General features: G+C 33.4%; 3 protein-coding genes across 3 annotated transcripts; 2 read left to right on the forward strand and 1 right to left on the reverse strand.

Annotated features, from left to right (window-relative positions):
• LOC135951791 (uncharacterized protein KIAA2013 homolog) lies at positions 1 to 3,975 on the reverse strand. Its single transcript, XM_065501515.1, has 5 exons — positions 3,677 to 3,975; positions 3,315 to 3,606; positions 1,440 to 2,546; positions 267 to 391; positions 1 to 201 (listed from the first exon to the last, which is right to left on the reverse strand). Exons 1-5 carry the CDS (start codon positions 3,837 to 3,839, stop codon positions 14 to 16), a joined length of 1,875 nt encoding a protein of 624 aa, XP_065357587.1. The 5' UTR covers positions 3,840 to 3,975; the 3' UTR covers positions 1 to 13.
• A 141-nt stretch (positions 3,976 to 4,116) lies between these two features.
• On the forward strand, positions 4,117 to 5,453 carry cyp33 (cyclophilin-33). Its single transcript, XM_065501517.1, has 4 exons — positions 4,117 to 4,396; positions 4,469 to 4,882; positions 4,940 to 5,112; positions 5,295 to 5,453. Exons 1-4 carry the CDS (start codon positions 4,196 to 4,198, stop codon positions 5,437 to 5,439), a joined length of 933 nt encoding a protein of 310 aa, XP_065357589.1. The 5' UTR covers positions 4,117 to 4,195; the 3' UTR covers positions 5,440 to 5,453.
• A 3,577-nt stretch (positions 5,454 to 9,030) lies between these two features.
• LOC135951053 (mucin-2) lies at positions 9,031 to 26,662 on the forward strand. The gene is made up of 5 exons (XM_065500621.1): positions 9,031 to 9,253; positions 9,439 to 9,613; positions 9,694 to 9,952; positions 21,672 to 25,116; positions 25,425 to 26,662. The coding sequence occupies exons 1-5, from the start codon at positions 9,193 to 9,195 to the stop codon at positions 25,793 to 25,795; spliced, it is 4,311 nt and encodes a 1,436-aa protein (XP_065356693.1). The 5' UTR covers positions 9,031 to 9,192; the 3' UTR covers positions 25,796 to 26,662.
• The last annotated feature ends 623 nt before the right edge of the window (positions 26,663 to 27,285 follow it).

Here is a 27,285-nt window from a genome sequence, read left to right on the forward strand (position 1 = left end):
TTAAAATCTAAAATCACGGTTTATTGTAACGATATCGTATTTTATCAGAAGGTTCACAATATTCCTTTATTATTAATTTGCACAGGAATATATGGAATACTATAATTATTGCACATACAGAAACCCAAAATAGTGTAGGCAGACCACCCAACTGATGACCATGTCTATGTAATGCTATAACATGTTGTTCGTGAGCGGGAGCTGAAAAGTAAATAAAAATGCGATTCAAGTATTCGAGGGTATATTTTAAGTATAGTAAAGTATACCTTCAGCCACCTCTTTAACATGTAAAGCATCATGTAACTCCACCATATGTTGTTTGTCTTCTGTTATATAAAGAATAGCAGTCAATGGTTCTGTAAGCTTTACTGGAAATTGTCGACGATTTTGCCTGAAATAAAAAGTAATAGTAGCATGTTTTGTTAAAACAAAGCATCAGCAAAAATTTAAAAATTTTTGTTTTATAGCCTAATTATACCTTCGCCATTCAAGGTTATATACATACTATATCAGCCCAATTATGAATAAAAATTCCCCGTGAGTTTTTTCCCTTTTCTCATTTTTCCTATTCAAATTCAATGGGAAAACACTCCCGGGGAACAAACTCCCGCGGAATTTTTTATTCATAATTGGGCTGTATACATATATATATATATACATTAGGCTGGGTCGAATTGTATGGACGATCAAAAAGTAAAAAATCGTATAGCAGAAACCCAATTCTAAGAAAGCTTCCGCATTTCGGCTTTTATCCAATAAAAAAAAATATTTAAATACTGAAATATCACTGGATAAAAGACGAAATGCGCAAGATAGGATTTGATTTTAGACATATGGTTTCTTGGGGAAAAATCGGCCCACCCTAATATACATATTTTTAATTCCTATAATTTTTATTTGCAACTCTATAAAATATTAATGTATATTCTGCATTGTTATAGATAGCGGAGTGTATATAGCAATGTCCGTCTGTATTTAAAATTAACTTTCTGAAGCCCCAAATAAATTACAAGCATGATTGATACATCAATATATATGTAGTCCCTGTTCGGTTGCTATTTAAATTGGTGAAAAAAATGTTGGTGAAATAAAAAAATGATAATAAAAAAAATGTTGGTAAACTAAATTTTTGAGGCCGATTTTCTCGATTTTAAATAGGATATAATATGGATATATTGATGAATAAGTATGTTTATTATTTGGGGGCCTCAGAAAGATGATTTCAACAAAGAGCCGGATATAGCTATATCAACTCCGATATCTACAACGATCCAGAATATATATACTTTATTGGGTAGCAAATGAAAAATGTAGAAATTAAAAACTTAAATACAGCCTTACCAAGGCCAATTTTACAACAAATGCTTTTTTACAAAATAAAACGCATATTTCCTTCTTTCCGATTGTTTTCCTTTCAACTGGAATATTTAGATACTTACGTTAATAAAACCGGCTCATCTACGCACCCACCATCGCAAGCATAATAACTACGATCGGAGCGATCTAATGCTACATTAATCACAGCCTTGTTATCCTCAGTCACTGTAATGGTCACATTAACGTGTGTTCGATTGCCATAATTCAACCGGCGAAAATGAAAATCTCGATGTAGATATTTCGGATGCATGTTGCACTCCAAATGTTGATTGCTAAAACGGAAACTGCCAAAGCTTAGCACCATAGCCTGAATAACGCCCGATGATCCAGCACGTATAAGATTATGGCAACCTTGTTTCTCCATGGTAAGCATCCATGTAGACACAAGTTTGTTCAATTTTTCCAAGCTGTCCATGGGTAACCACAAGTTATCTGCTTGTAAGGTATGATATGAATCGTAACAACCTTCAGCATAGGTTAATGCTTTCGCAATATCCTGTTTCGAAGGAGCCGATACCGAAACGAATTCTTCAAATTCGTAACTGCGTGTTTGGGAGAGAACCGCATACATGGTCGCATTAATACGATCGCCATTCACACTATTCTCCGCCTTGGAAGTACTTATTGTGAAGCCGGTAGCCCAGAGATCAGACCAAACATTTATGTGAGATTGTCTATAGTTGTGTATGGCTGTGATGGCGGATTCTGATTTGCTTTGCAAACTTTGTAATACCTTTGTCATGGCCATAATGGCTTTTTGTTCGGTTTCTTCTATGGTGTTGCTTACTTGTTGCTGCTGTTCTTTCTTTAAAGGTTTCGAGTAGTGTACGGCAATGGGTATTTCCATTTTAATGCTACCGCGTTTTTTCAACTGAATGTTTCGTGATATTTGCGGTTTCACAATTGTCACAACTATTACGATTGAGACATCATCAGGATTCGGATTTATTGTACCGGTTATAACATCAAATTGTTTGGCGGTCTCCGTAGAGCCTAATTGTATGTTGCGTGTAGTTGGATTTTGAAAGTGTACTCGTGGTAATATTATATTCACCTCTTCCATTGTGTTGCGAGTATTGGTGATTTTGATTTCCTGCATAAGGACACTTGGATGTGTGCGATGTGCATAGTACGAATAAGAGACGAACATATTTGAAAAGCACTGAAATCTGAAAGTGATGTAAAAATTTAAAGATTGTTCGGTTTATCGGATTTCGGAAAAAACTTTTTTAGAAACTTTAAAAAGCTATTTATTGACGACAGTGATCGATAGTCCTATTTTTAAAATATTTCCTGATGCACATATGACCACTTTTGTCATGTGTAACAAGTGCGGTAATCGTTGGAAGTTCTGCTGAAATAATAAATCTAAGCTTAACCAACACCACCTCCAACACTACTAACAATCCATATTGTTTACTTTTATTTTCTTAAAATCCCAATTTTTAAATAACTGTAACAAATTAATATTAATTAACTGAAATTTTCATTTTCAATTTTGAATATCTAGTGAACTATAACAGATAATATATAGCTATAGCAATATTTTGATGGAGGACAAACATTTGGCATAAATTATAAACATAAACACAACTACCTCTATAGCCAGCCACGGGAAATTTTATAAAAATCTCACTACCTATCCGTTTAGAAGTTATATATGTATTTATTTCCACTTTTTCCACTGTGGATTGTTCGATTTATTAGATTTCGGAAAAACACTACTAATCAATTTTTTTATTTACATTTAAAAATTGTATACTAACTAAATTTGTGTGCGTGTAAATTTCCGTAAGGTAATGTTAGCCATGTTGTGAAATGTTACTGCATTTACGAATGCATCTATTGTTACATGGCCATCAGGTCTGCTATTCACAGTATGTGGATATCACAAGTTAAAAGATCACAAATAAATCAATTTTAAGACTTCAACTTACCTCCAAGCAATGCCTGTAAGATATTCAACAACTGTGGCTTCTCTGCCAGCTTCATCGGTTTCTTTTACCGATACCACCGGATGAAATTGGGTAGGCAATTGCATTGCACGACCATATTTTATATTCAAAGGAGCGTCATGAGCTATTTCTAAGCCTATGTAACCATTGCCAACATAAGGAATGATGTTACGTTCCTCCGCCAAAGGGGGCACGTGACGTATGTTGGCATCAAACTCGAAATTTTGTAAGAAAAATGGTGTTAAGCGGTCATCCATACATTGCATTAGAGGATCTATATATGATATTGAATATATTTCATAAACAAACTTTCAAAGGATATACAATTTTAGATTTTAACAAACCTTTCTTTTCCGGTGCACTCATAAACAGATATCGAAAGATGGGCGGTAATATGTAAAAGAATACACAAACTCCCAACATCACCGCAAAGAGACGACGATAGGAAACAAATAGTTTCCTTGTTACTTCAGTAACATCAAATTTATACTTAGCTGTACGAAACATATTGCTTAATATGATTTTTAATAAATTAAACTATTTATTTTTCTTTTTTAACACCGGTTATCATAACTTCATTGTTTATCGTAGTTTTTACTAATTTTATTTTACAGCTAAGCAAAGTTCTTACACTAATACCAACAAAATCATCATATGGTAGGTGCATGTATGTAAACACCATGCTATTGTGAATTGTTGTTAGATAAATACTTAGAAGAGGGAGAAGAAGAAGCAAGTAAACAAACACTAAAAAACTAACCTAAAATATTTTTGTAAACATTTATTAGGAGGGAATATTTTATACGTTTACAAAATAAAACTGAATTAATTGTAGCAAAAACACAATAATTCAATTAATTACAATGTCTAATGACAAACGCACTGTATATGTGGGTGCTTTATCCGATGAGGTAACGGAAAAACTAATAAATGATGCATTTATACCATTTGGTGATATAGCAGACATACAAATTCCAGTGGATTATGAATCGCAGAAGCATCGAGGTTTTGCTTTCATAGAATATGAATCCGCCGAAGATGCTGCTGCCGCAATAGATAATATGGTACGTATGTAAAAAATTAATTAAAATATGTACATTGGTGTGGATTTAACATGTATACCCTTTTATAATTAGAATGATGCTGAACTTTGTGGTCGCACAATACGTGTGAATTTAGCCAAACCGGTGCGCATTAAGGAAGGTAGCTTCAAACCAGTTTGGGCTGATGACGATTGGCTGCAAAAACATGCTGGTGCTACCCTTAACGAAAATAATGATAATGAAGCGGTCGTTACTGAAACAGTTCCAATGGAAACTGAAGAAACGAAAACGCCTTCTACCGGTCCTGCAGTAATAGAAAAGTCTGAAAAGCGTAATCCTCAGGTGTTCTTTGATATACGTATTGGTGGCAACGATGCAGGCCGTATAGTAATGCTTTTGCGGGCCGATGTTGTACCAAAAACAGCAGAAAATTTTAGAGCTTTATGTACGAATGAGCATGGTTTTGGTTATAAGGGTAGTACATTTCATCGTGTCATACCTGAGTTTGTAAGTACAATATATTTATCTTAAGATAGTTTGCTGATAATTGAATTATTTCTACAGATGTGCCAGGGCGGAGACTTTACTAATAACAATGGTACTGGCGGCAAATCAATTTATGGTAAAAAGTTTTCAGATGAAAATTTTACATTGAAGCATAATGGCTTTGGGACATTATCAATGGCCAATTCTGGTCCAAATACAAATGGTTCACAATTTTTCATCTGTACCACAAAGTAAGTAACAATGTCAAAATAATACGGTTTATATATCCCGGAATTTTCGTGCCCGGAAAATTTTTAAAACTAAATTTAGCCAAAAATATTTAATATGTCCTACTAAGTTAAATCTGGAATCAAATCAATTTTGTGTAGTGATTTCTTCAAATAATTTTTTTTGTTATCTATTTTAATTTCAGAACTGATTGGTTGGATAATAAACACGTTGTATTTGGGCATGTAATAAGTGGAGCTGATGTAGTACGCAAAATTGAACGTTGTGGCTCAAAGGCTGGTACTCCCTCACAAAAAGTTGTGGTATATTCTTGCGGAGAATTAAAATAAAATTGTAAACGGAACTCAGTTTGTGTTAATTTATTTGTGCCCTTCTCATAAGGTTGAAGAGGTAATATGGATTAGGGAAGGGAAGATTAATTAAAAATAAACTGTCAAAAGAGATGCTTAATAAAATTATGAACGCATGTAGCAAAATTTATTATTGAAATGCAATTGGATCTCATTTTATTAGTTCTATTTATTAGTACTTGATAATTTGTAAAAATTATCAGTGGAAGTTACGGGATTCCGTTCGTTTACTTTTAAAAACTTATAACGAGAGCAAGAGAGTGTTAAAAGTGACAGTTCGTAGATAGATAACATGATATTTTTTACTGGACATTTTTTGTCCAGTAAAATATATGTTTAAAACATATTCACCCTTATTGTGGTTGGCGTAAACTTCTTACGCCTACGACTGTTTCGTACTAGATTAAAGATAAAATGCAAACTGTTTCTTTAATCTACTACAAAACTGTAGTAGGCGTATGACGTTTACGCCAACAAAACAAAAAAGTTGAAAATTAACAAAATTTACAAGTCTTGCAAAGAAAAGAAGTAAAATAACATAAAACAAACGTTGATTTATAATAAAATACAATTTATTTTTACAATTTTTTTTAGATTGAGAGTAAATGTATTTTTACGCTCTAAATTAAAGTTACTGGATAATTTTTACTGGAAAGTACGCGAACACACTTATTGTCTGCTCTTTTTTTAGCGGATGAAACGTAAAGAAAATAAATTCACCAAAATGTTAATTTAACGTTTACCTAGCGTTTACACATGCAAGTAACAGTTCGAAAAACACAATACATTCACACTTTTGCACTAACACAAGCATACATGCAGCCACTTACAGCTCACTGCCTAATGAATTTCGATGGACAGTGATTTTTTGACACTTACTGCAATAAAGTGTCAAAAACACAAACAGAGTTGCCTAACTAAAAAAATTTAAAAAAAATTACTGGATTGTGGTAAAATAATTATTATATTTTTAACTTATTTTATGTATATTTGTAAAAAAAATAGTTTTTTCTCTTCAAATATGAATAAAGAACGCTATTAAATTAATTTAAGAGCACTAATCTCATTAAAGTAATAATAATAATTATTTATAACAATTATTTCCCTACAAATATATGTATGTGGTATCCTAGGCAACTCTTAATAATAATGTGTTTACGTTTTGACGACATTTTTAAAATGAACTTTTACTTGCATGTGTAAACGCTCAAGCAACTTGTAGACATTTCGATGTATTTTCGACATTTTCGATAATAATACATATTCTCAACTTTCCTCAATCTACTTGCATGTGTAAACGCACCGTTAGCAACTTATTATTTTTTTTCGTATGTGATTCTGCATTTCTGTTGTGCAGTTCAATAATACAACTCTAAATCAGTGGTGTTCAAAAATAAAAATGAAGATGTATTGGTGAGAGAGCTACCCAGCAAACATAATGTCAAACACTTAAAATAATAACAAAATGAAGAAAGTTTAAATTTAGAATTTTTGGCAAATAAAACCAATTTATTAAATGAATATAATTTAAATTTTAAGGAAATGAAAGAATATACATTATACGGCCGAAATACTCTCAAATTTTTTATTTATTTTTAACTTTGTTTTTTTGTGTTCAATTGTAATTGAAACTCGTGTGTTTGCTATGCTTCATCCAAAAACCAACCAACAACAATGCTTATTGAATTTCTGAAAAAATGAGACATTTATTTATCTTTAAAAGAGCGTAACAAATGTGTTTAAATTTTTTAATTAAAAAATTGTTGTATGGGATGAACATCACTGCTCTAAATCCAAAATTTTAAATTCGTTTAAAATTTTTTTATTCAACCTTGTTTTAAAAATATGTCTCTCATTTGCTGCAACATCGTCATAACTCAAAAATATAAATTTTTTTATGGAAAATAAACACAACAAAATAAGTATGTCACTTTTCTAGATAATTATCTACATAATTTAGGCCCTAATTTTGTAAATCACGTCACCAAAGTGATGTTTATGTGCAAAGCAAAAACAACATTTCACACATTTTAAAAATTTGTTTTTGTTTTGTGTTCACAATTTTCAAATTATGAAAGGCAAATCAACGCTTGAATTTTTGTGCGTTTGTTTGGTTCACAATTTGTACATAAAACAAAAACAAATTCTTGAAATGTGTGAATTGTTGTTTTTGCTTTGCACATAAACATCACTTTGGTGACGTGATTTACAAAATTAGGGCCTTAAATTATAGATGTTGAACACACAAACGTCAACGCACAACTAAAATAATACGTTATTGCATGTAATAGGCAATAAGTTATGAAATTAGGACAAAATGCTTCTATGGCGATCCTGCGTGTAATTTCAGAAGCTAGTTCACAAGAATTTGTAAGTCATTAAAACAACTTACATATTTACTATGCAATGGTGCTACTAACTCGAAATTTGCGTTTTTTGAGCTATGACGTTGTTGCAGCAAATGAGCGATATATATTTACATATTTCTCAAATGTGCACAAATAATATTTATGATATATGTATGTATATTTACTCCAATTTATTTTAAAGAAATAATAAAGTGCAACTTTTTCCCCAAAAAATACTAATTTGAGAATGCTTAGGTTTTATTTGGTTTTACGAAATCCAATTAGTTTTTGTTTTGATGTTAAAAATTCCGACCGAAGTCTAAAAACGGATATATTAAAATCAATACAATTATTCTGCATTACGTGATCAAAATTTGGTTATGTGGTGCCCATAAACTACATTTGTTCCAAAATTATATTTATTATTTATATAAAAAATATATTACAAAATAAAAATTACAATATGTATGTACATTAGGGTGGGTTGATTTTTTTCACGAAAAATCGTATAGCAGAAACGGATTCCACGGAAAATTCTAAGAAATTTTCCCCAAGAAACCAATTAGTTATATCTCATCTCCATCTTTATAAATAGATCTCTCTAGAGGATATGAAAAACTCCAATCGGAAAAAGTCCATATTTTTTCATAGAAATAGAACAAAAAATAAAATTGCATGAAATAAAACCAAAAATAAGATGGTGTTGATTTCATGGTGAATCAAAAATAATTAAACTACTAGTAGATATTTTTTACATTTAATTTATTTTCTAAAATTGTATAGAATTAAACCAAAAAATAAGCGATCCTAGTATTAATTAAGTTGCTTTTGCAAAACAAAAAAATTGTAAATCTGCTGCGTTTTCCGCCAAAAAATAAGCTCTGCGACAGAAAAGGACTTCAAATCTGTCATTTCATACGAAAACATGTATTTCTTATGTTCATAATATCCAGCGCGTCTCCTAGGAGATCAGTAATCTTCAAGCACTTATGGCAATTATACATTGGGTGCTTGAAAGTCAGAACAATTTCTGCAGTCAAGCACAAATGTGAGTGCGTTACGACAGTAGCAGAGTTGCATTTGGTAAGTTTAGCGATTTTACTCTTTATGGTAAAATCGCTAAACTACCATCACTATAATATCAATTTTGCAACACATTGCTTACGACCACTTCCAAAAAGTCTTTTTTGTAAATTTTTTTGACAAATAAACATTAATGGCTGCCAATCCTCTCGAACGAAGAAGCAGCAGTTGGATTTTTTCCATTTTTTCGAAAAATTTCGCTCCAATTTGCAAATTTTAACAAATAAAGAGGACATTAATTGGTTAAGAAGTGAATTAAGTAAACGTTTCTTAAAAGAAACAAACACAAAACGTAGGCATAATGTGGCCACAAGCATTGCAAATGACCAGGGACGAATGTCGAGGCATATTACGGAGACTTGGTAGGTTGTCGTTCTTCGTGTGCTGTACATACTGTGAAAAAGTGGTACTGTAGTGTATTAAGTGAAACGTTAGTTTGCTGCAAATGCCATAATTGTGGACGAAATGTGGTTATGGAAAATAAAAACGCAAACAATTAGTTGTAAATATTGTGATACAAATTGTGTTTTATTTTTAATCATTTTAGAGCTGGAATCATATTCTCAAGTGATAAGTGTGTTTCGCGCTCAGGGAGGTCTTAGTGATGCCAAGGCCAAATTGTTAGAGGAATTGCGTGGTATATTTCATATATCAAATGAACGACATCGTGCGGAAGCCAGACGTGTGGCCAATGATGAACAATTGGCTACCATAGCCGAAGCGTAAGTTCTTTACTGCTAAGTGAAAGCAATTCGTGTTGATCATTGCTAATGTAAATTGTTTAATATTATCTAAATTTTAGTATTTCTGGCCCTAATACATGGCAAGAATGGTCTCGTGAAGGCAGACGTCCTTATCCCATGTTGCCACGTGTGGCTCCACAGACAGCACTGGCCCTATTAGCCAACAATGTGGCCGAAGAAACAGCTCAAGAAAACTCGAAGCTACTATACCCTGCAGAAACTGCAGATGCTATTAAAGAAGAGCAACAACAAATAGAAAATCAAAAATCTTTGGAAGCTGCTGTAGAACGCAGTAATTATGTAGTTACAAATGATCCGGTAAGTACCATTTTGGTCTTTTGGTAATAAATCAGTGTCATGTATTATATAAGTGCGAGGAAGATGTTTCGCTAATTAGGTTTCCTTTTTAGCCTATTTATATTTAAAGAAATTAATGCAAAATAATGCTATTTTATAAATATTGTTAGTATTTGTTTAGTCAAAGTATGTTGCATTCGATTATAATAGAGCAGCTGATAGCTTTTGTTTTCTTCTACTACCGTTGGTCGCACTTTGGTACTAATTGTTGTTTGTTATTGTCTTTTCGTGTTCTATTTGCAAAAAATTATATTCTCATTCTCCGTTTATTTATTTGAGTCGCCTTATGAAGAAGAAAAAATATAATAATAAGAAAATATATAACAGCAAAGATAATAAAATGCTTCCAATCTGGCATCTTTATACTCCTCCGGCTCATCCAACATGAGTACACACACCGTGCATTTCTTATGGGACTGATTGGTTTGAAGACCCCCTATATCTAGCTACGAAAAACTTAATATAAAAAAAATGGTTTTGCTCATGTCAGCCGTGTCGGCTCATATGGTGTTGCCACTTTTATAAACTTGCAGAGGGTATATTAATCATTCACAATAGTTACAAAGTGTTTGATGTTATTTTATACAGAGTCGCATTTGAAAAATTAGTTTACGGGCTTTTATAGTGATGCCAGATTGATTCAAAACTTTTATGATGTACTTTCTAATGCCCAGTTTTTGACTTGTTATTTAAATACGTATTTAGTTAATTTTAACTTAAAATTAAGTTGTATTTAAATACAGTTTGAGTTTTTCAGTGCTACATAATTTGTCTTATTTAAATAAGATAAAAGTATGGTAGCACTACTAAATATCAAAAATTTATCGATAGTTTTGCTTAAAACAGCTGTTCAACCAAAACAAAAATTGATACATTTTGCCCAATAAGAAATAAAAGTTTATTAAACAATAAAATGATTGGTAGGAAAATGCACAAAAGAAGCTCCAATTGCCCCGCATCGGAATTGTAGTTTTTGCAAGACGCTTTTTTTAGCAAGACGCTGTTTGTTTTTTTTTTTACTACAATAGAGTGAAAAAACCAAACAACAAAAGTCAGCTGTCAAAAACATATGGTAGTTTATGAAACTTAAATAGAATTTAAATGACCAACGTCGGCCATTTAAGTATCATTTAAAAAAGCACTGAGAAACTCATTTTCGCATTTAAATAGAACTTAAATATAATTCATATTTAAATACGAAGTCAAAAACTGGCTCTAATGCCCAGTTTTTGACTTGTTATTTAAATACGTATTTAGTTAATTTTAACTTAAAATTAAGTTGTATTTAAATACAGTTAGAGTTTTTCAGTGCTACATAATTTGTCTTATTTAAATAAGATAAAAGTATGGTAGCACTACTAAATATCAAAAATTTATCGATAGTTTTGCTTAAAACAGCTGTTCAACCAAAACAAAAATTGATACATTTTGCCCAATAAGAAATAAAAGTTTATTAAACAATAAAATTATTGGTAGGAAAATGCACAAAAGAAGCTCCAATTGCCCCGCATCGGAATTGTAGTTTTTGCAAGACGCTTTTTTTAGCAAGACGTTGTTTGTTTTTTTTTTACTACAATAGAGTGAAAAAAAAACCAAACAACAAAAGTCAGCTGTCAAAAACATATGGTAGTTTATGAAACGTGAGCCAAGATAGCGTCGACGAGATAGCGTCGATTTTGGGAATTTAAAAAACCGGGAAGTCGAAATACCCAATTTATGGGAATTAAGAAAATCGGGAAGTAAAAATACCCAATTATATAGTAATATTAATGCAAATGGAAATAAAAGCAAAAAACATAAAACCTAAGAAATACTAGAAAACTATAATTTAATTTTAACAAAAATTACTAGTTGGAATTTAGGTATAAGAAGGTTAATCAAAAATGGCAAAAAAAATCGTTGCTGATCTACCACGGGAAATATGGGAAGTGGCTCGGTACAAGCCATATATATTATGAAAGTAGACAGTTTTTGGAACATAATGAGACAATAGTGCTAAAAATCGTGTGAGTGGTTCCATAGAAAAATTACTTCCTCCAAAATGGCCAAAAAAAATCGTTGCTGATTTATTATGGGAAATGTGGGAAGTGGCTCGGTAAAAGCCATATATATTATGAAAGAAGACAGTTTTTGGAACATAATGAGAGAATCGTGCTAAAAATCGTGTGAATGATTCCAGAGAAAAATAGGTTCCTCCAAAATGGCCAAAAAAAAAACGTTGCTGATTTATTACGGGACACATGGGTAGTGGCTCGGTACGAGCCATATATATTATGAAAGTAGAGGGTTTTTGGAACAAAATGAGCCAAGCGTGCTAAAAATCGTGTGAATGGTTCCAGAGAAAAATAGGTTCCTCCAAAATGGCAAAAAAAAATCGTTGCTGATTTATTACGGGACACATGGGTAGTGGCTCGGTACAAGCCACATATATTATGAAAGTAGAGGGTTTTTGGAACAAAATGAGCCAATCGTGCTAAAAATCGTGTGAATGGTTCCAGAGAAAAATAGGTGCCTCCAAAATGACCAAAAAAATCGTTGCTGGTTTATTACGGGACACATGGGGAAGTGGCTTGGTACAAGCCATATATATTATGAAAGTAGACAGTTTTTGAACAAAATGAACCAATCATGCTAAAAATCGTGTGAATGGTTCCAGAGAAAAATAGGTTCCTCCAAAATGGCCAAAAAAAATCGTTGCTGATTTATTACGGGACACATAAGAAGTGGCTCGGTACAAGCCATATATATTATGAAAGTAGACAGTTTTTGGAACATAATGAGACAATCGTGCTAAAAATCGTGTGAGTGGTTCCATAGAAAAATTACTTCCTCCAAAATGGCCAAAAAAAATCGTTGCTGATTTATTATGGGAAATGTGGGAAGTGGCTCGGTACAAGCCATATATAATATTAATGTAGAGGGTTTTTGGAACATAATGAGACAATCGTGCTAAAAATCGTGTGAATGGTTCCAGAGAAAAATAGGTTCCTCCAAAATGGCCAAAAAAAATCGTTGCTGATTTATTACGGGACACATGGGAAGTGGCTCGGTACAAGCCATATATAATATGAAAGTAGAGGGTTTTTGGAACAAAATAACCAATCGTGCTAAAAATCGTGTGAATGGTTCCAGAGAAAAATAGGTTCCTCCAAAATGGCCAAAAAAAATCGTTGCTGATTTATTACGGGACACATGGGAAGTGGCTCGGTACAAGCCATATATAATATGAAAGAAGACAGTTTTTGGAACATAATGAGACAATCGTGCTAAAAATCGTGTGAATGGTTCCAGAGAAAAATGACTTCCTCCAAAATGGCCAAAAAAAATCGTTGCTGATTTATTATGGGAAATGTGGGAAGTGGCTCGGTACAAGCCATATATATTATGAAAGTAGACAGTTTTTGGAACATAATGAGACAATCGTGCTAAAAATCGTGTGAGTGGATCCATAGAAAAATGACTTCCTCCAAAATGGCCAAAAAAAATCGTTGCTGATTTATTATGGGAAATGTGGGAAGTGGCTCGGTACAAGCCATATATATTATGAAAGAAGACAGTTTTTGGAACATAATGAGACAATCGTGCTAAAAATCGTGTGAATGGTTCCAGAGAAAAATAGGTTCCTCCGAAATGGCCAAAAAAAATCATTGCTGATTTATTACGGGACACATGGGTAGTGGCTCGGTACAAGCCATATATATTATGAAAGTAGAGGGTTTTTGGAACAAAATGAGCCAATCGTGCTAAAAATCGTGTGAATGGTTCCAGAGAAAAATGACTTCCTCCAAAATGGCCAAAAAAAATCGTTGCTTATTTTTTACGGGAAACATGGGAAGTGGCTTGGTACAAGTCATATATTATATGAAAGTAGACAGTTTTTGGAACATAATGAGCCAATCGTGTGATTGGTCCGAGAAAAAAATGACTTCCTCCAAAATGGTCAAAAAAAAATCGTTGCTGAAAATAGTCGGAAAGTCCACAAACTTACAAGAATTTACCGTTAATGTATGTTGGTACTACTGAATGCGACCGAAGTAAAAAAGTGATGGCAACTTTTGTTGACAGACGGTTGTTACTCCCTGTCTATACCTGATAAATTTTTATCATGATAAACGTCAAAATCGTTGTCAAGAAAAAAAATTATCAGGTATAGTCCTCATTTATTAGTATTATTGCTTCGTTATGACAAAATTGTTAGTGCTTTTGCTCAGACAACTTTGTCTTGACAACAAACGTCATTAATTGTTATGATAAATATTTGTCAAGTATAGACAGGGAGTTAAACCATGTGTATTAACAACTCTCTTATAACATAATGTTTTAACAGCATTTCGTGTCTGTTGTAGACGGGTTGTAAGCAGGGACCCGAAATAACTGTTATTTTTTTTTAAGCAAGCAATTGGTTATAGAAAAAATAACTGCAAAAAAATAGGTCCCGTAATAACAATTATAAATAACTCAAAAAAATTTTAGTCTATGATAACCATTATGAAAAAATTTAATTTTGTTAGGTCTTTGATAACCATTATGAAAGATTTTTATTTTTTTTGGTCTTCAATAATCATAATGAAAGATTTTTATTTATTTCGGTCTCTGATAACCATTATGAAAGATTTTTATTTTTTTTTGGTCTTCAATAACCATTATGAATGATTTTTATTTTTTTGGTCTTTGATAACCATTATAAAAAAAATTTATTTTTTTGGTCTTCGATAGACTACAGCCATTACAAATATTTATACCCTACACCACCATAGTGATATAGCGTATAGTGCCCCAAGGACGAAGTCTATTTAATTTGGTTAGAATCCGTCTATTATTTCTCCTAGCCCCCAAACGATTGTCCTATCTGAAAATAGATAATCCCTCATAAATATCTTAGTTATATAGATATCTAAACCAAATTCAGCACAAATAAGTTTTATATAAGCCGAACTCTCACTACTAAATTTTGTGACGATTGGTCCATAATTAGTCATAGCTCCCATAAAAGGCCCACTTCCGAAAAGCATTTTAACGAGTATAGATTTCTTAAAAAAGTTGGTATTCAAATAAAATTTAGCACAAATAACTTTCATATATATAGAAGACATGTCACTTAATTTTATGCCGATTGGTCCATAATTAGTCATAGCTCCCACATATTGCACATTTTAAAAGAAAACTGTTTATAATCATAAATATTCTTAATTCTTATGAAATTCTGAACCAATTTATATTTCTCTGTCTATTTTAAAATACAAGAAAACCAGGTCCATGCGACCAAAAAACTTTGTCGGTACTCAAAATGTTTACGGAAGACCAAAAAAAATAAAAATCTTTAATAATAGTTATCAAAGACCTAAAAAAATAAAAATATTTTATAATGGTTATTGAAGACCTAAAAAAATAAAAATATTTTATAATGGTTATTAAAGACCTAAAAAAATAAAAATCTTTCATAATGGTTATTGAAGACCATATAAAATAAAAATCGTTTATAATGGTTACCAAAGACCAAAATAATATTGGTTATTTTTAACTGTTATTCAGGGACCATTTTTCAAAAATTCTTGATAAACAATTATTTCAGGATTTTTTCCAATATTGGTTATAACAGTTATGTCCCTGGTTGTAAGACGTTTTTAAAATATTTCATTGCGTTTTTGCATTAATTGGATTGCAAGACAAACAAGAATTTTTGATTCTTTTATTATTGCATTTAAAAAAAAATTAAAAATTTATCATATTTTTTGCAATAACAGTGCAATCAATAGATTAAATTTTACCATCAGGCATCACATAAAAACAAGAAATTTCCGTAAGACCCCTTTTACAATGTAGAAATTGAAAGACAGACAGACGAAGTTTGTTGGCAAGGGGTTCAAGATGTAGAGTGTGTATTACACAGGTTTAGGTTAGTTCAAAAGAGAATGAGAATAATGTCTGCCTTTCAATTTCTGCATTGTAAAAGGGGACTTACCAAAGTGAAATACATATAAACCGTGAGTTAGTTTATTGCAAATCCTTCTTATTAGCGAATATGCTACGTATAAACTAGGGATCTATAGTTGAATCAAAAATTCGACTTTACGACCTTTCGACTTTTTCCGATTTTCAAAAAGTCGACTTTTCGAGCTTTAGACTTTTTCCGTTTTTCAAAAAGTCGACCTAGTAATTTATGAAAAGTCGACTTTTCGTACTTTCGACTTTTTACTTTAAACGACTTTTTTGACTTTCCGACTATTTTCAGCAATGATTTTTTTTTGACCATTTTGGAGGAAGTCATTTTTTTCTCGGACCAATCACACGATTGGCTCATTATGTTCCAAAAACTGTCTACTTTCATATAATATATGACTTGTACCAAGCCACTTCCCATGTTTCCCGTAAAAAATAAGCAACGATTTTTTTTGGCCATTTTGGAGGAAGTAATTTTTCTCTGGAACCATTCACACGATTTTTAGCACGATTGGCTCATTTTGTTCCAAAAAGCCTCTACATTCATATTATATATGGCTTGTACCGAGCCACTGCCCACATTTCCCGTAATAAATCAGCATCGATTTTTTTTGGCCATTTTGGAGGAAGTAATTTTTCTCTGGAACCATTCACACGATTTTTAGCACGATTGTCTCATTATGTTCCAAAAACTGTCTTCTTTCATAATATATATGGCTTGTACCGAGCCACTTCCCACATTTCCCATAATAAATCAGCAACGATTTTTTTTGGCCATTTTGGAGGAAGTCATTTTTCTGTGGAACCACTCACACGATTTTTAGCACGATTGTCTCATTATGTTCCAAAAACTGTCTACTTTCATAATATATATGGCTTGTACCGAGCCACTTCCTACATTTCCCATAATAAATCAGCAACGATTTTTTTTGGCCATTTTGGAGGAAGTCATTTTTCTATGGAACCACTCACACGATTTTTAGCACGATTGGCTCATTTTGTTCCAAAAACCCTCTACATTCATATTATATATGGCTTGTACCGAGCCACTTCCCATGTGTCCCGTAATAAATCAGCAACGATTTTTTTTGGCCATTTTGGAGGAACCTATTTTTCTCTGGAACCATTCACACGATTTTTAGCACGATTGGCTCATTTTGTTCCAAAAACCCCCTACTTTCATATTATATATGGCTTGTACCGAGCCACTTCCCATGTGTCCCGTAATAAATCAGCAACGATTTTTTTTGGCCATTTTGGAGGAAGTCATTTTTCTCTGGAACCATTCACACGATTTTTAGCACGATTGTCTCATTATGTTCCAAAAACTGTCTTCTTTCATAATATATATGGCTTGTACCGAGCCACTTCCCATGTGTCCCGTAATAAATCATCAACGATTTTTTTTTGGCCATTTTGGAGGAACCTATTTTTCTCTGGAACCATTCACACGATTTTTAGCACGATTGGCTCATTTTGTTCCAAAAACCCCCTACTTTCATATTATATATGGCTTGTACCGAGCCACTTCCCATGTGTCCCGTAATAAATCAGCAACGATTTTTTTGGCCATTTTGGAGGAAGTCATTTTTCTCTGGAACCATTCACACGATTTTTAGCACGATTGTCTCATTATGTTCCAAAAACTGGCTTTCATAATATATATGGCTTGTACCGAGCCACTTCCCATGTGTCCCGTAATAAATTATCAACGATTTTTTTTGGCCATTTTGGAGGAACCTATTTTTCTCTGGAACCATTCACACGATTTTTAGCACGATTGGCTCATTTTGTTCCAAAAACCCTCTACATTAATATTATATATGGCTTGTACCGAGCCACTTCCCATGTGTCCCGTAATAAATCAGCAACGATTTTTTTTGGCCATTTTGGAGGAAGTCATTTTTCTCTGGAACCATTCACACGATTTTTAGCACGATTGTCTCATTATGTTCCAAAAACTGTCTACTTTCATAATATATATGGCTTGTACCGAGCCACTTCTTATGTGTCCCGTAATAAATCAGCAACGATTTTTTTTGGCCATTTTGGAGGAACCTATTTTTCTCTGGAACCATTCACACGATTTTTAGCATGATTGGTTCATTTTGTTCAAAAACTGTCTACTTTCATAATATATATGGCTTGTACCAAGCCACTTCCCCATGTGTCCCGTAATAAACCAGCAACGATTTTTTTGGTCATTTTGGAGGCACCTATTTTTCTCTGGAACCATTCACACGATTTTTAGCACGATTGGCTCATTTTGTTCCAAAAACCCTCTACTTTCATAATATATGTGGCTTGTACCGAGCCACTACCCATGTGTCCCGTAATAAATTATCAACGATTTTTTTTGGCCATTTTGGAGGAACCTATTTTTCTCTGGAACCATTCACACGATTTTTAGCACGATTGGCTCATTTTGTTCCAAAAACCCTCTACATTAATATTATATATGGCTTGTACCGAGCCACTTCCCATGTGTCCCGTAATAAATCAGCAACGATTTTTTTGGCCATTTTGGAGGAAGTCATTTTTCTCTGGAACCATTCACACGATTTTTAGCACGATTGTCTCATTATGTTCCAAAAACTGTCTACTTTCATAATATATATGGCTTGTACCGAGCCACTTCTTATGTGTCCCGTAATAAATCAGCAACGATTTTTTTTGGCCATTTTGGAGGAACCTATTTTTCTCTGGAACCATTCACACGATTTTTAGCATGATTGGTTCATTTTGTTCAAAAACTGTCTACTTTCATAATATATATGGCTTGTACCAAGCCACTTCCCCATGTGTCCCGTAATAAACCAGCAACGATTTTTTTGGTCATTTTGGAGGCACCTATTTTTCTCTGGAACCATTCACACGATTTTTAGCACGATTGGCTCATTTTGTTCCAAAAACCCTCTACTTTCATAATATATGTGGCTTGTACCGAGCCACTACCCATGTGTCCCGTAATAAATCAGCAACGATTTTTTTTTGCCATTTTGGAGGAACCTATTTTTCTCTGGAACCATTCACACGATTTTTAGCACGCTTGGCTCATTTTGTTCCAAAAACCCTCTACTTTCATAATATATATGGCTCGTACCGAGCCACTACCCATGTGTCCCGTAATAAATCAGCAACGTTTTTTTTGGCCATTTTGGAGGAACCTATTTTTCTCTGGAACCATTCACACGATTTTTAGCACGATTCTCTCATTATGTTCCAAAAACTGTCTTCTTTCATAATATATATGGCTTTTACCGAGCCACTTCCCACATTTCCCATAATAAATCAGCAACGATTTTTTTTGGCCATTTTGGAGGAAGTCATTTTTCTATGGAACCACTCACACGATTTTTAGCACGATTGTCTCATTATGTTCCAAAAACTGTCTACTTTCATAATATATATGGCTTGTACCGAGCCACTTCCCATATTTCCCGTGGTAGATCAGCAACGATTTTTTTTGCCATTTTTGATTAACCTTCTTATACCTAAATTCCAACTAGTAATTTTTGTTAAAATTAAATTATAGTTTTCTAGTATTTCTTAGGTTTTATGTTTTTTGCTTTTATTTCCATTTGCATTAATATTACTTATTATATATTATATTATTATATAATATTAATATTATTAATAATTGTGTATTTTTACTTCCCGATTTTCTTAATTCCCATAAATTGGGTATTTCGACTTCCCGGTTTTTTAAATTCCCAAAATCGACGCTATCTCGTCGACGCTATCTTGGCTCACGTGTTTATGAAACTTAAATAGAATTTAAATGGCCAACGTTGGCCATTTAAGTATCATTTAAAAAAGCACTGAGAAACTCATTTTCGTATTTAAATAGAACTTAAATATAATTCATATTTAAATACGAAGTCAAAAACTGGCTCTAAGAAATATAAATATTTTACGTTAATATTTTAATTTTTGAACTTATAATTTTCTTATATAAGTAAATCTACAATCCGGACACACATAGTTTTAGACTCGGTCGAATTATAGAGTTGTCCGGACTATAGTAGTGAACATTCTTGAAATAATCTAAGTGAATTCAAACATTAATTCCCAAATAAATGTACACTTTAACGAAAATCCGATATAACGTTCAACCATTTTTAGCATTAACTACCTTATATAACGAACGTTTCAACAATTTTGTACTCGATATAAGGAATGTTGAGAAAAATAAAACAAAATCAAACGAACAATCAAATTTTTAACATTGACAATTATATCAAGCTGTCAAGAATGGCTCAAAAAATGTGTATCTCCTTGTGGAAAAGGAGTTTAATTGTTGATTACTCGACCAGAGGTAAAAACACAATCCATTTAAAAAAAATTGCTTTAAAATCCAGAGCCCTAGAAATACAAAATGATATTATTCCCAAAGCGAATAAAACTGATATTTATTGGAAAATGAGTTTGTCCACGCTAGAGAAATTAGTTATCTAGGAAGAAAGTTATCGAAGGATAGGCTAAAGAAGATTAAATCTTTTCTTTAAAAGGCAAATAAACGCCACTCTTTTTGTAACAGTGTTGTTGTAAATTATCTTCATTGAAATAATGGATACTTTTAATAGTAGGATCAATTTTAGAACCGGAATCCCTTTCTGAAGCCTTTATTAGTCATTGGTAATGCCTCAAGTCAAGTTAATGTCAACCCGCTTAATACTTAACGAATTTTTCGATTTAACGAATGGGCCTGACAACATATTGTTCGTTATACCGGGATTTGCCTGTACGTCACAATTTATTTTTAACCTATCCGCACGCATATATTTTAACAATTCCTTTTTTGTAACAAAATGTTTTGACCATTTTTTAAAAAATTATTTTTTTTTAAAAAAATTTTGTTTTCACCAATAATAGTTTTTAACATTTATTTTAACCACTTCGGACATTGGTGGCGAACTAATTAGGGACAAACTTGTTTGCTATATACCATGTGATTCTCAATTAATTTTTCAAATATTTCCAAAAATGTATATGCAAAGGACTGGACAGTTCAACCGTGTCAATTCATACATACTCACCACGAAAACATACGTTTTGTTGCAATTTCATTCCGCATACGTATTTATAGTTTGTCATTCCGTTTGTAATTTCTACAGTTTTCATTTCCGACCCTATAAAGTATATATATTCTGGATCCTTATAGATAGCGAATGTCCGCCTGTCTGTTGCAATCTACTTTCCGAAGCCCCCAAATAACTTACATACACTATTCATACATCAATATCTGAGATATAAGGAAAAACCAGGACAACCTCGATTTTTTACCTATATCTGGATTACTAAGTCATTATTATAGACAATATGGATATCTAATGATAGATATTTCAAAGACCTTTGCAATGACGTATATAAGACCAAAGTAAGTTGGATCTACAATGGGTCAAAATCGGAAAAAATATTTGTTAACCCGATTTTTTTTTTCATCAACAGTTTATCATCATATTTAGGTGGAGGGTATTTAAGATTCGACAAGGCCGAATATAGTACTCTTACTTGTTTTTAAATGTTTGAGAAAAAATGTAAAAAAATTAGGCTACAAATTTCAAAATTTTAAATCTGATTTTTTTCACAACTCTACGGATTAGGTTTTTGAAAAAAGTTCTTACGTATTATTTTGGAATTTATTAGATATAAAATATTTTTAAAAAAAAATTCTGGAAACTATTACGAAAGATAAAATAAGTTGATTTTTTTTTTGATTTGCTTAAACCTATTCTAGTTTAAAATTCCTGAAATACCACAAAATCCAAAAAAGAACCTTAAACGCAATAATGAACATCAAAACAGTGGTGCGGGTAAAAAACGATCCATGGCCGAAAGTCCGGCACAACAGGGTCATACACAAACGGCGCGTAAAAACTATCCACACATTACAGCAAATTCACCACAAGCAAACAGTGCATCATCTTCGACGAATTTGAGCGGCGAACGCAAACAAAAGCAAAATGCTGCTGATCAACACTTAGAGAAACAACGATTTTTTCATCGTCAGCATCAACTTACTAAACAAAAAATGGCCAAAAAGGCGGCCGCTGCTGCTGCGGCTGCAAATAATGCGGCAATGGGTGGAGGAGGTACACCCATTAAAAGACAGGCGACACCGGCTAAAAGCGGTCGAAGAGCTAATCAGAAACTACAACAGGAGCAACAAAAACAATTGGCCATGAAGCAGTTACATATGGATATGCAACAGCAGCAACAAGTACCAATGCAAATAGATTTAACGGTTGCAGGTGGAGGAGGAACAACCACAACTGCGGCAGGTGCATCAGCAGCAGCTGCTGCTGCAGCTGCAACACAAGCATTACTGACACAACAACAAATCGATATGCAATTTGTTACATATGCCACGCACCATCAACCGCCACAACAAATATTTATGGAAAAAGATATTGAAATGGCGCACTCGCAACTAACGGCATTGTCGGGATCGGGAGCACCGGCGACAGCTACAATAGCCATACCAGTATCGTCTTCAAATCAACACCCACCACCCTCGTTAATTACACCTTTATCTTCCCCACAAATAGCAGCTTCAAAACGTGATATTTCCAAGAATCTTAACAAATTACAAATGCAGCAGAACCAACAACAACTATCTTCGAATGTTTCAAATATATCTTCATCTCTTCCTTCGCCAGCGGCGATACCATCGCATGATTTGCATACAAGTTTGGGTAACATATTGGCATCATCCTCTAGTGATAAAAATAAATCAGGTGAAAAAACCTTGATCTCTACAACACCAGTTCAGAAATATATTGTAGAGGAACGGCAGCCGGGAGTAGCTATTAATTTACCGACAGGCGGAAATACTGGCACATTAGTCAATATACAAAATCCCCATGGAACAGCGACAACACCAACACATATTATACAGGTATCAAGTGCTGGTCAGCAGCCGCAAATCATGAGTTTTCCACAAATTTCTGCTGCCGCCACAAAGCTGCGTGCTGTTAACACCACACTTATAGCACCAGGCACTAAAATCACGTCAACGCCAACGAAAAAGCTTACAACTGGCAGCAGCGGTGGTTCAACAATAAATGCAGGAGCTTTACATGAATTAGCTAATATAGCCAGTACGCAGAGCCAGGTTCTGCATATTGTTGAAGCCGGAGGTAACAATAACCCTACCAATGTTTCTCATGCTACTCCTTTACACACACCACCAGCTGTTATTCAAATACATAATGCTACTGGAGGCACCACGGCTACGTCCCCTGATATTTCTACGGCCTCCGCTCAAAGTAAAGTGCTAACTACAAAACTTTTGCCATTGGTATTGACATCGGGCACAGGCAGTCAGAGTAATACAAACAGTACTCTGCTGAACAACTCTACTTTGGTGATGGCCTCTTCTCCCACCAGTTCCGTAGGCATAACTTCGACCACTTCGACAGCTGGAGGAACTACTATCATAAAGAATTTACCTTCTAGTATGGTACTGAATACCAGTACAGCGAATTTAACACCTGTCACTGTCACAAGCACAAATAATCCGATTATCTCCACGCTGGGCGCTGGGGCTACAGTCTTTCGTAAACCTCCAAATATAATAAAAACTTCGGTGTCAGCTACCACACCCACTAAATCAACTTTATCCTCCTCCGCTCCACACATCATAAGCAATGTTAAGCTAACTCCGGTCAGCGTCAGCTCATCCAGTGCTGGTACACATCTCACCACCTCTAGTACCTTCAAAAATGTGCTACCCTCTACCTCGGGAATGGTGCGAACAAGTGTAAAAATATGCCAGTCACCTAATGGTAAAGTTTTTATACAGCCAGCCAGTCTAGTTGATGGCACAAAAATGAAACTAAACACTAGCGCGATGCCACACAAAATAATATCCAGTACTTCCACAGCGAACAGCTCTGCAACCACAAGTAGTGGACAACGTATAGCTATACAAAAGGTGCAGATAATACCAGCTTCAATGGGTTCACCAGCCGCTGGCAGCGCTCTACAATCAGCTGGTAATCATATCAATACAAAAACGGGTAAAAGTAATATGATTTTTATGCCCACCTCGTCTTCGAATGTACGACCAGTAACGCTCTCAAAAATGGGCAACAATATACTGCTGAAGTCCTCCGCAAATCAACAAATGACCCCCACCTCCCCCACTACAACAATAGCAGCAGCAGCAATTGGTGACAATAGCATGGCTAAATCAAATATCGTAGTACTGGGTCCCTCACCCACTACACCGGCGAAAGAAATTCCCCAAAACATCAAACTCGAAAACACTCAACTAATTAACGAAGATACACCCTTGGATATTCTCAACATGCCCATAGTGATGGAGCCGGGCGTTGGTGTTTCATCGCCGTCTTCGGCAGCTGAAACCGTAACAGTATTACAGAGTAATATAATTGACGCTAGCAATGTTAGCTCATCTTCTGCTCTAGCTGCTCCCATCATTCTAGACCAAACACATCTACATCAGCCCTCCAAAACGGTGGTACTAAATGTCGACTGGGAAATGAAGTTGGATATCGAGCAACAGAATCAATACAACAATAAAAATCTTAAACAAAACAAAAGAACTTTATCGACATCTTCCGCGGCGACGACAACAACATCTGCTTCCGGCAACAAACAACAAACGTCTCCCAGTCCCGGCAGTCATGTAATCAAGCATAAACGTTTAAACAACGATTACATTGCAATGGAACTCAATGCAAAAGAATCATCGAATGCTACAACATCAACTCCAACACATCCTGCCAATAATATGATTGTAATCGATGATAGTTTTGATGATGTTATTGTCGAAGACCACGAAGATGATGCATCCTCGATTACATCATTGGATAAACACCACCAGCAGCAGCAGCAACAGCAGCAATCCGATAATGACATACCAAAAATATTGGATATGCAAATATATCAACAACATGATGGCCACGACAATAGAATTGCTCAAATAACTACAACCACACAAAATAATGACGATGTCGATATCGATGTTAACGACGACGACGATGATGATGACGATGGTGATGATCACAAACGTCACTCTAGACAATTTGTATCAACTCAAGAATCAACAAGAACTGAAATTAATCAGTCCCAACAATTGCATCGTGCTGAGCATCAGCAACAATTACAGCAACATGCCGAGTGCGACATTGACGCTGGATTTGATGAAACAATTGGTAAGTAAACAATATCATTGCGAACAATTAAGTTGATGTAACTTTAATGTTAATTTAAATTATTAAGTCCTATTTTCAAGACGTTTGTTTTTTTAACAGACAGATTTTCTATGGTAATATTTGTCATCCGCAATAATTTCTATAGGAAACTTTGACATCCCCAAGATTTGCTATAGAAAACTTTGACATCCGCAAGATATAATAGCTCTTTTCCTTGTTTTGTTAATACTTTTTTTCTAAAATAATGGAATTTTTATAGTGATTTTACACCTTTGTTATATCTATTGTCCGCTTTTTTTAATTCCTAGTGACTGAAATTGATGAAAATACTGCTATAGAATACATCGAAGAAGATGGTGCCATTTCTAATGTCTCAACAACGACAACAGCAACAACCACCACCTCTACAACATTGAGTAGGAAAAATAATATGCAACAAAAAACATCAACGAGTATTTCGACAGGAACAGCCACAACAACTATAATCTCTAAACAAGAAGATACAAAATCCAGTAAAACTATTAGCAATAATCATTTAGCTTCGTCCAAGTCTGGTGAACAAATATCGGCGACAACGACAAGCAGCAGTGAAAATTTACCACTTGAACCAACGGCAACAACTAATGCTACACAAGAAACAACAGCCAACAACAGTGCAACACAACAGGTTGAACCTTAAAAACAGAATATATACAATATAAATATTTTATTATCTTGCTACAAGTTTTATATTTTCAATTTTATTTACATATCTACTATAAGTTTTAGGTTTCTTTTTAATTAATTCTATTGTAATTATAATAATGTATATAATTTACATTTCATTGTTAATTAGTTTGTTAATTGAATTCATAACATTTTTGAAATGAATAGGTTTTTCGCAAAGAAAGAAAAAAGAAACAAAGTAATAAGAAAAACAACAAACGCACACTTTAATTAAATTAAGAATTTCTTTTTAAACTCATACAAAAACTAAAAAATAAAATAAATCACACATTGTTGTAAATGCACCCTACCTTCCTATCTACCTAACCCAACCTACCCTTCCTTATCCCTAAATTCTTCCTTCCCACTCCCAAATATTTTTAATTTTTTGTCTCTGTTTGCAAAAACAAAACAAACAAACAAATTGTATGTAAAAAATTAAACTTTACAAAAGTTTGTAAATATTTTTTTTTTAATTATTAATATAGTTTTTTTTTTGCATATTTTTTCTTATTTAAATCTATGTAGTAGTGTTAGTTATTTCATTGTGTAGTTATAAAGAATTTTTAACAAAAAAAAGAGAAAAAAACAAAAAAATTAAAAAAACTCACATATTTACAAAATATTAAATAAATAACACATTTTAAATATTAAACAAATGTTTAAAGAATATAAAAAAGAGATTATAGGTTAGTTATTTAAAAAGATTCTTTTAATCTAATTATGTATAAAAAACGTTTTTGCTTTCAGTTCTATATATACTTTTTTTGGTAGTTAATGTAATAATTACTATAAAACACTGTTGGTTGGTTTTAATATAAAAATGTGTAATTAATTTAAATTATTTATGTTTTAATTATTCGTCCACATTCCACTGCAAACTAATTATAATAGTTTTTGCTACTGCGATTAGGGTGAATGATATATTTTTTGTAGTTAAAGTATTACATTTCGGAATCTGGCTGATTGAAAAGTGTATGGTACGATGTATAGACATTTTTCCCATTGAATTTGAATAGGAATTTTCTCCCGGGGAATTTTTATTCATAATGATCGGAACGATTTTGTATATTTACAATAATGCTAGCATGGCCTCCATGCGCCTAATGTATTGGAGTTGAACGCAATATCCTCTCAAAAAACAGGCAGTTTGACCATTATCCACGACAATTGGATCTACGCTTCGGAACGACCCGATTCCCAATCGGTCAAAGATGGTCGACTCAGCAGCAGCCGGAAGTTTTTTCCCAGGGAAGAACTTCCATTATACATTGCCCCCTCCAGACAGAGGTCCCATAAAGTAATATCGATCTACACCATTTCTAATTGTATTTCAGAAATTTGTAATTATATTTCAGAATTTTCTAATTGTATTTCAGAAATTTCCATATATATTTCAGAATTTCAGACATTTCCATTAGTATTGCTTTTATAATTTTCTGAAATACATTTGGAAAAATCAGA

The sequence above is a fragment of the Calliphora vicina genome, chromosome 2, assembly GCF_958450345.1.
Source record: "Calliphora vicina chromosome 2, idCalVici1.1, whole genome shotgun sequence".
NCBI lineage: Eukaryota > Metazoa > Arthropoda > Insecta > Diptera > Calliphoridae > Calliphora > Calliphora vicina.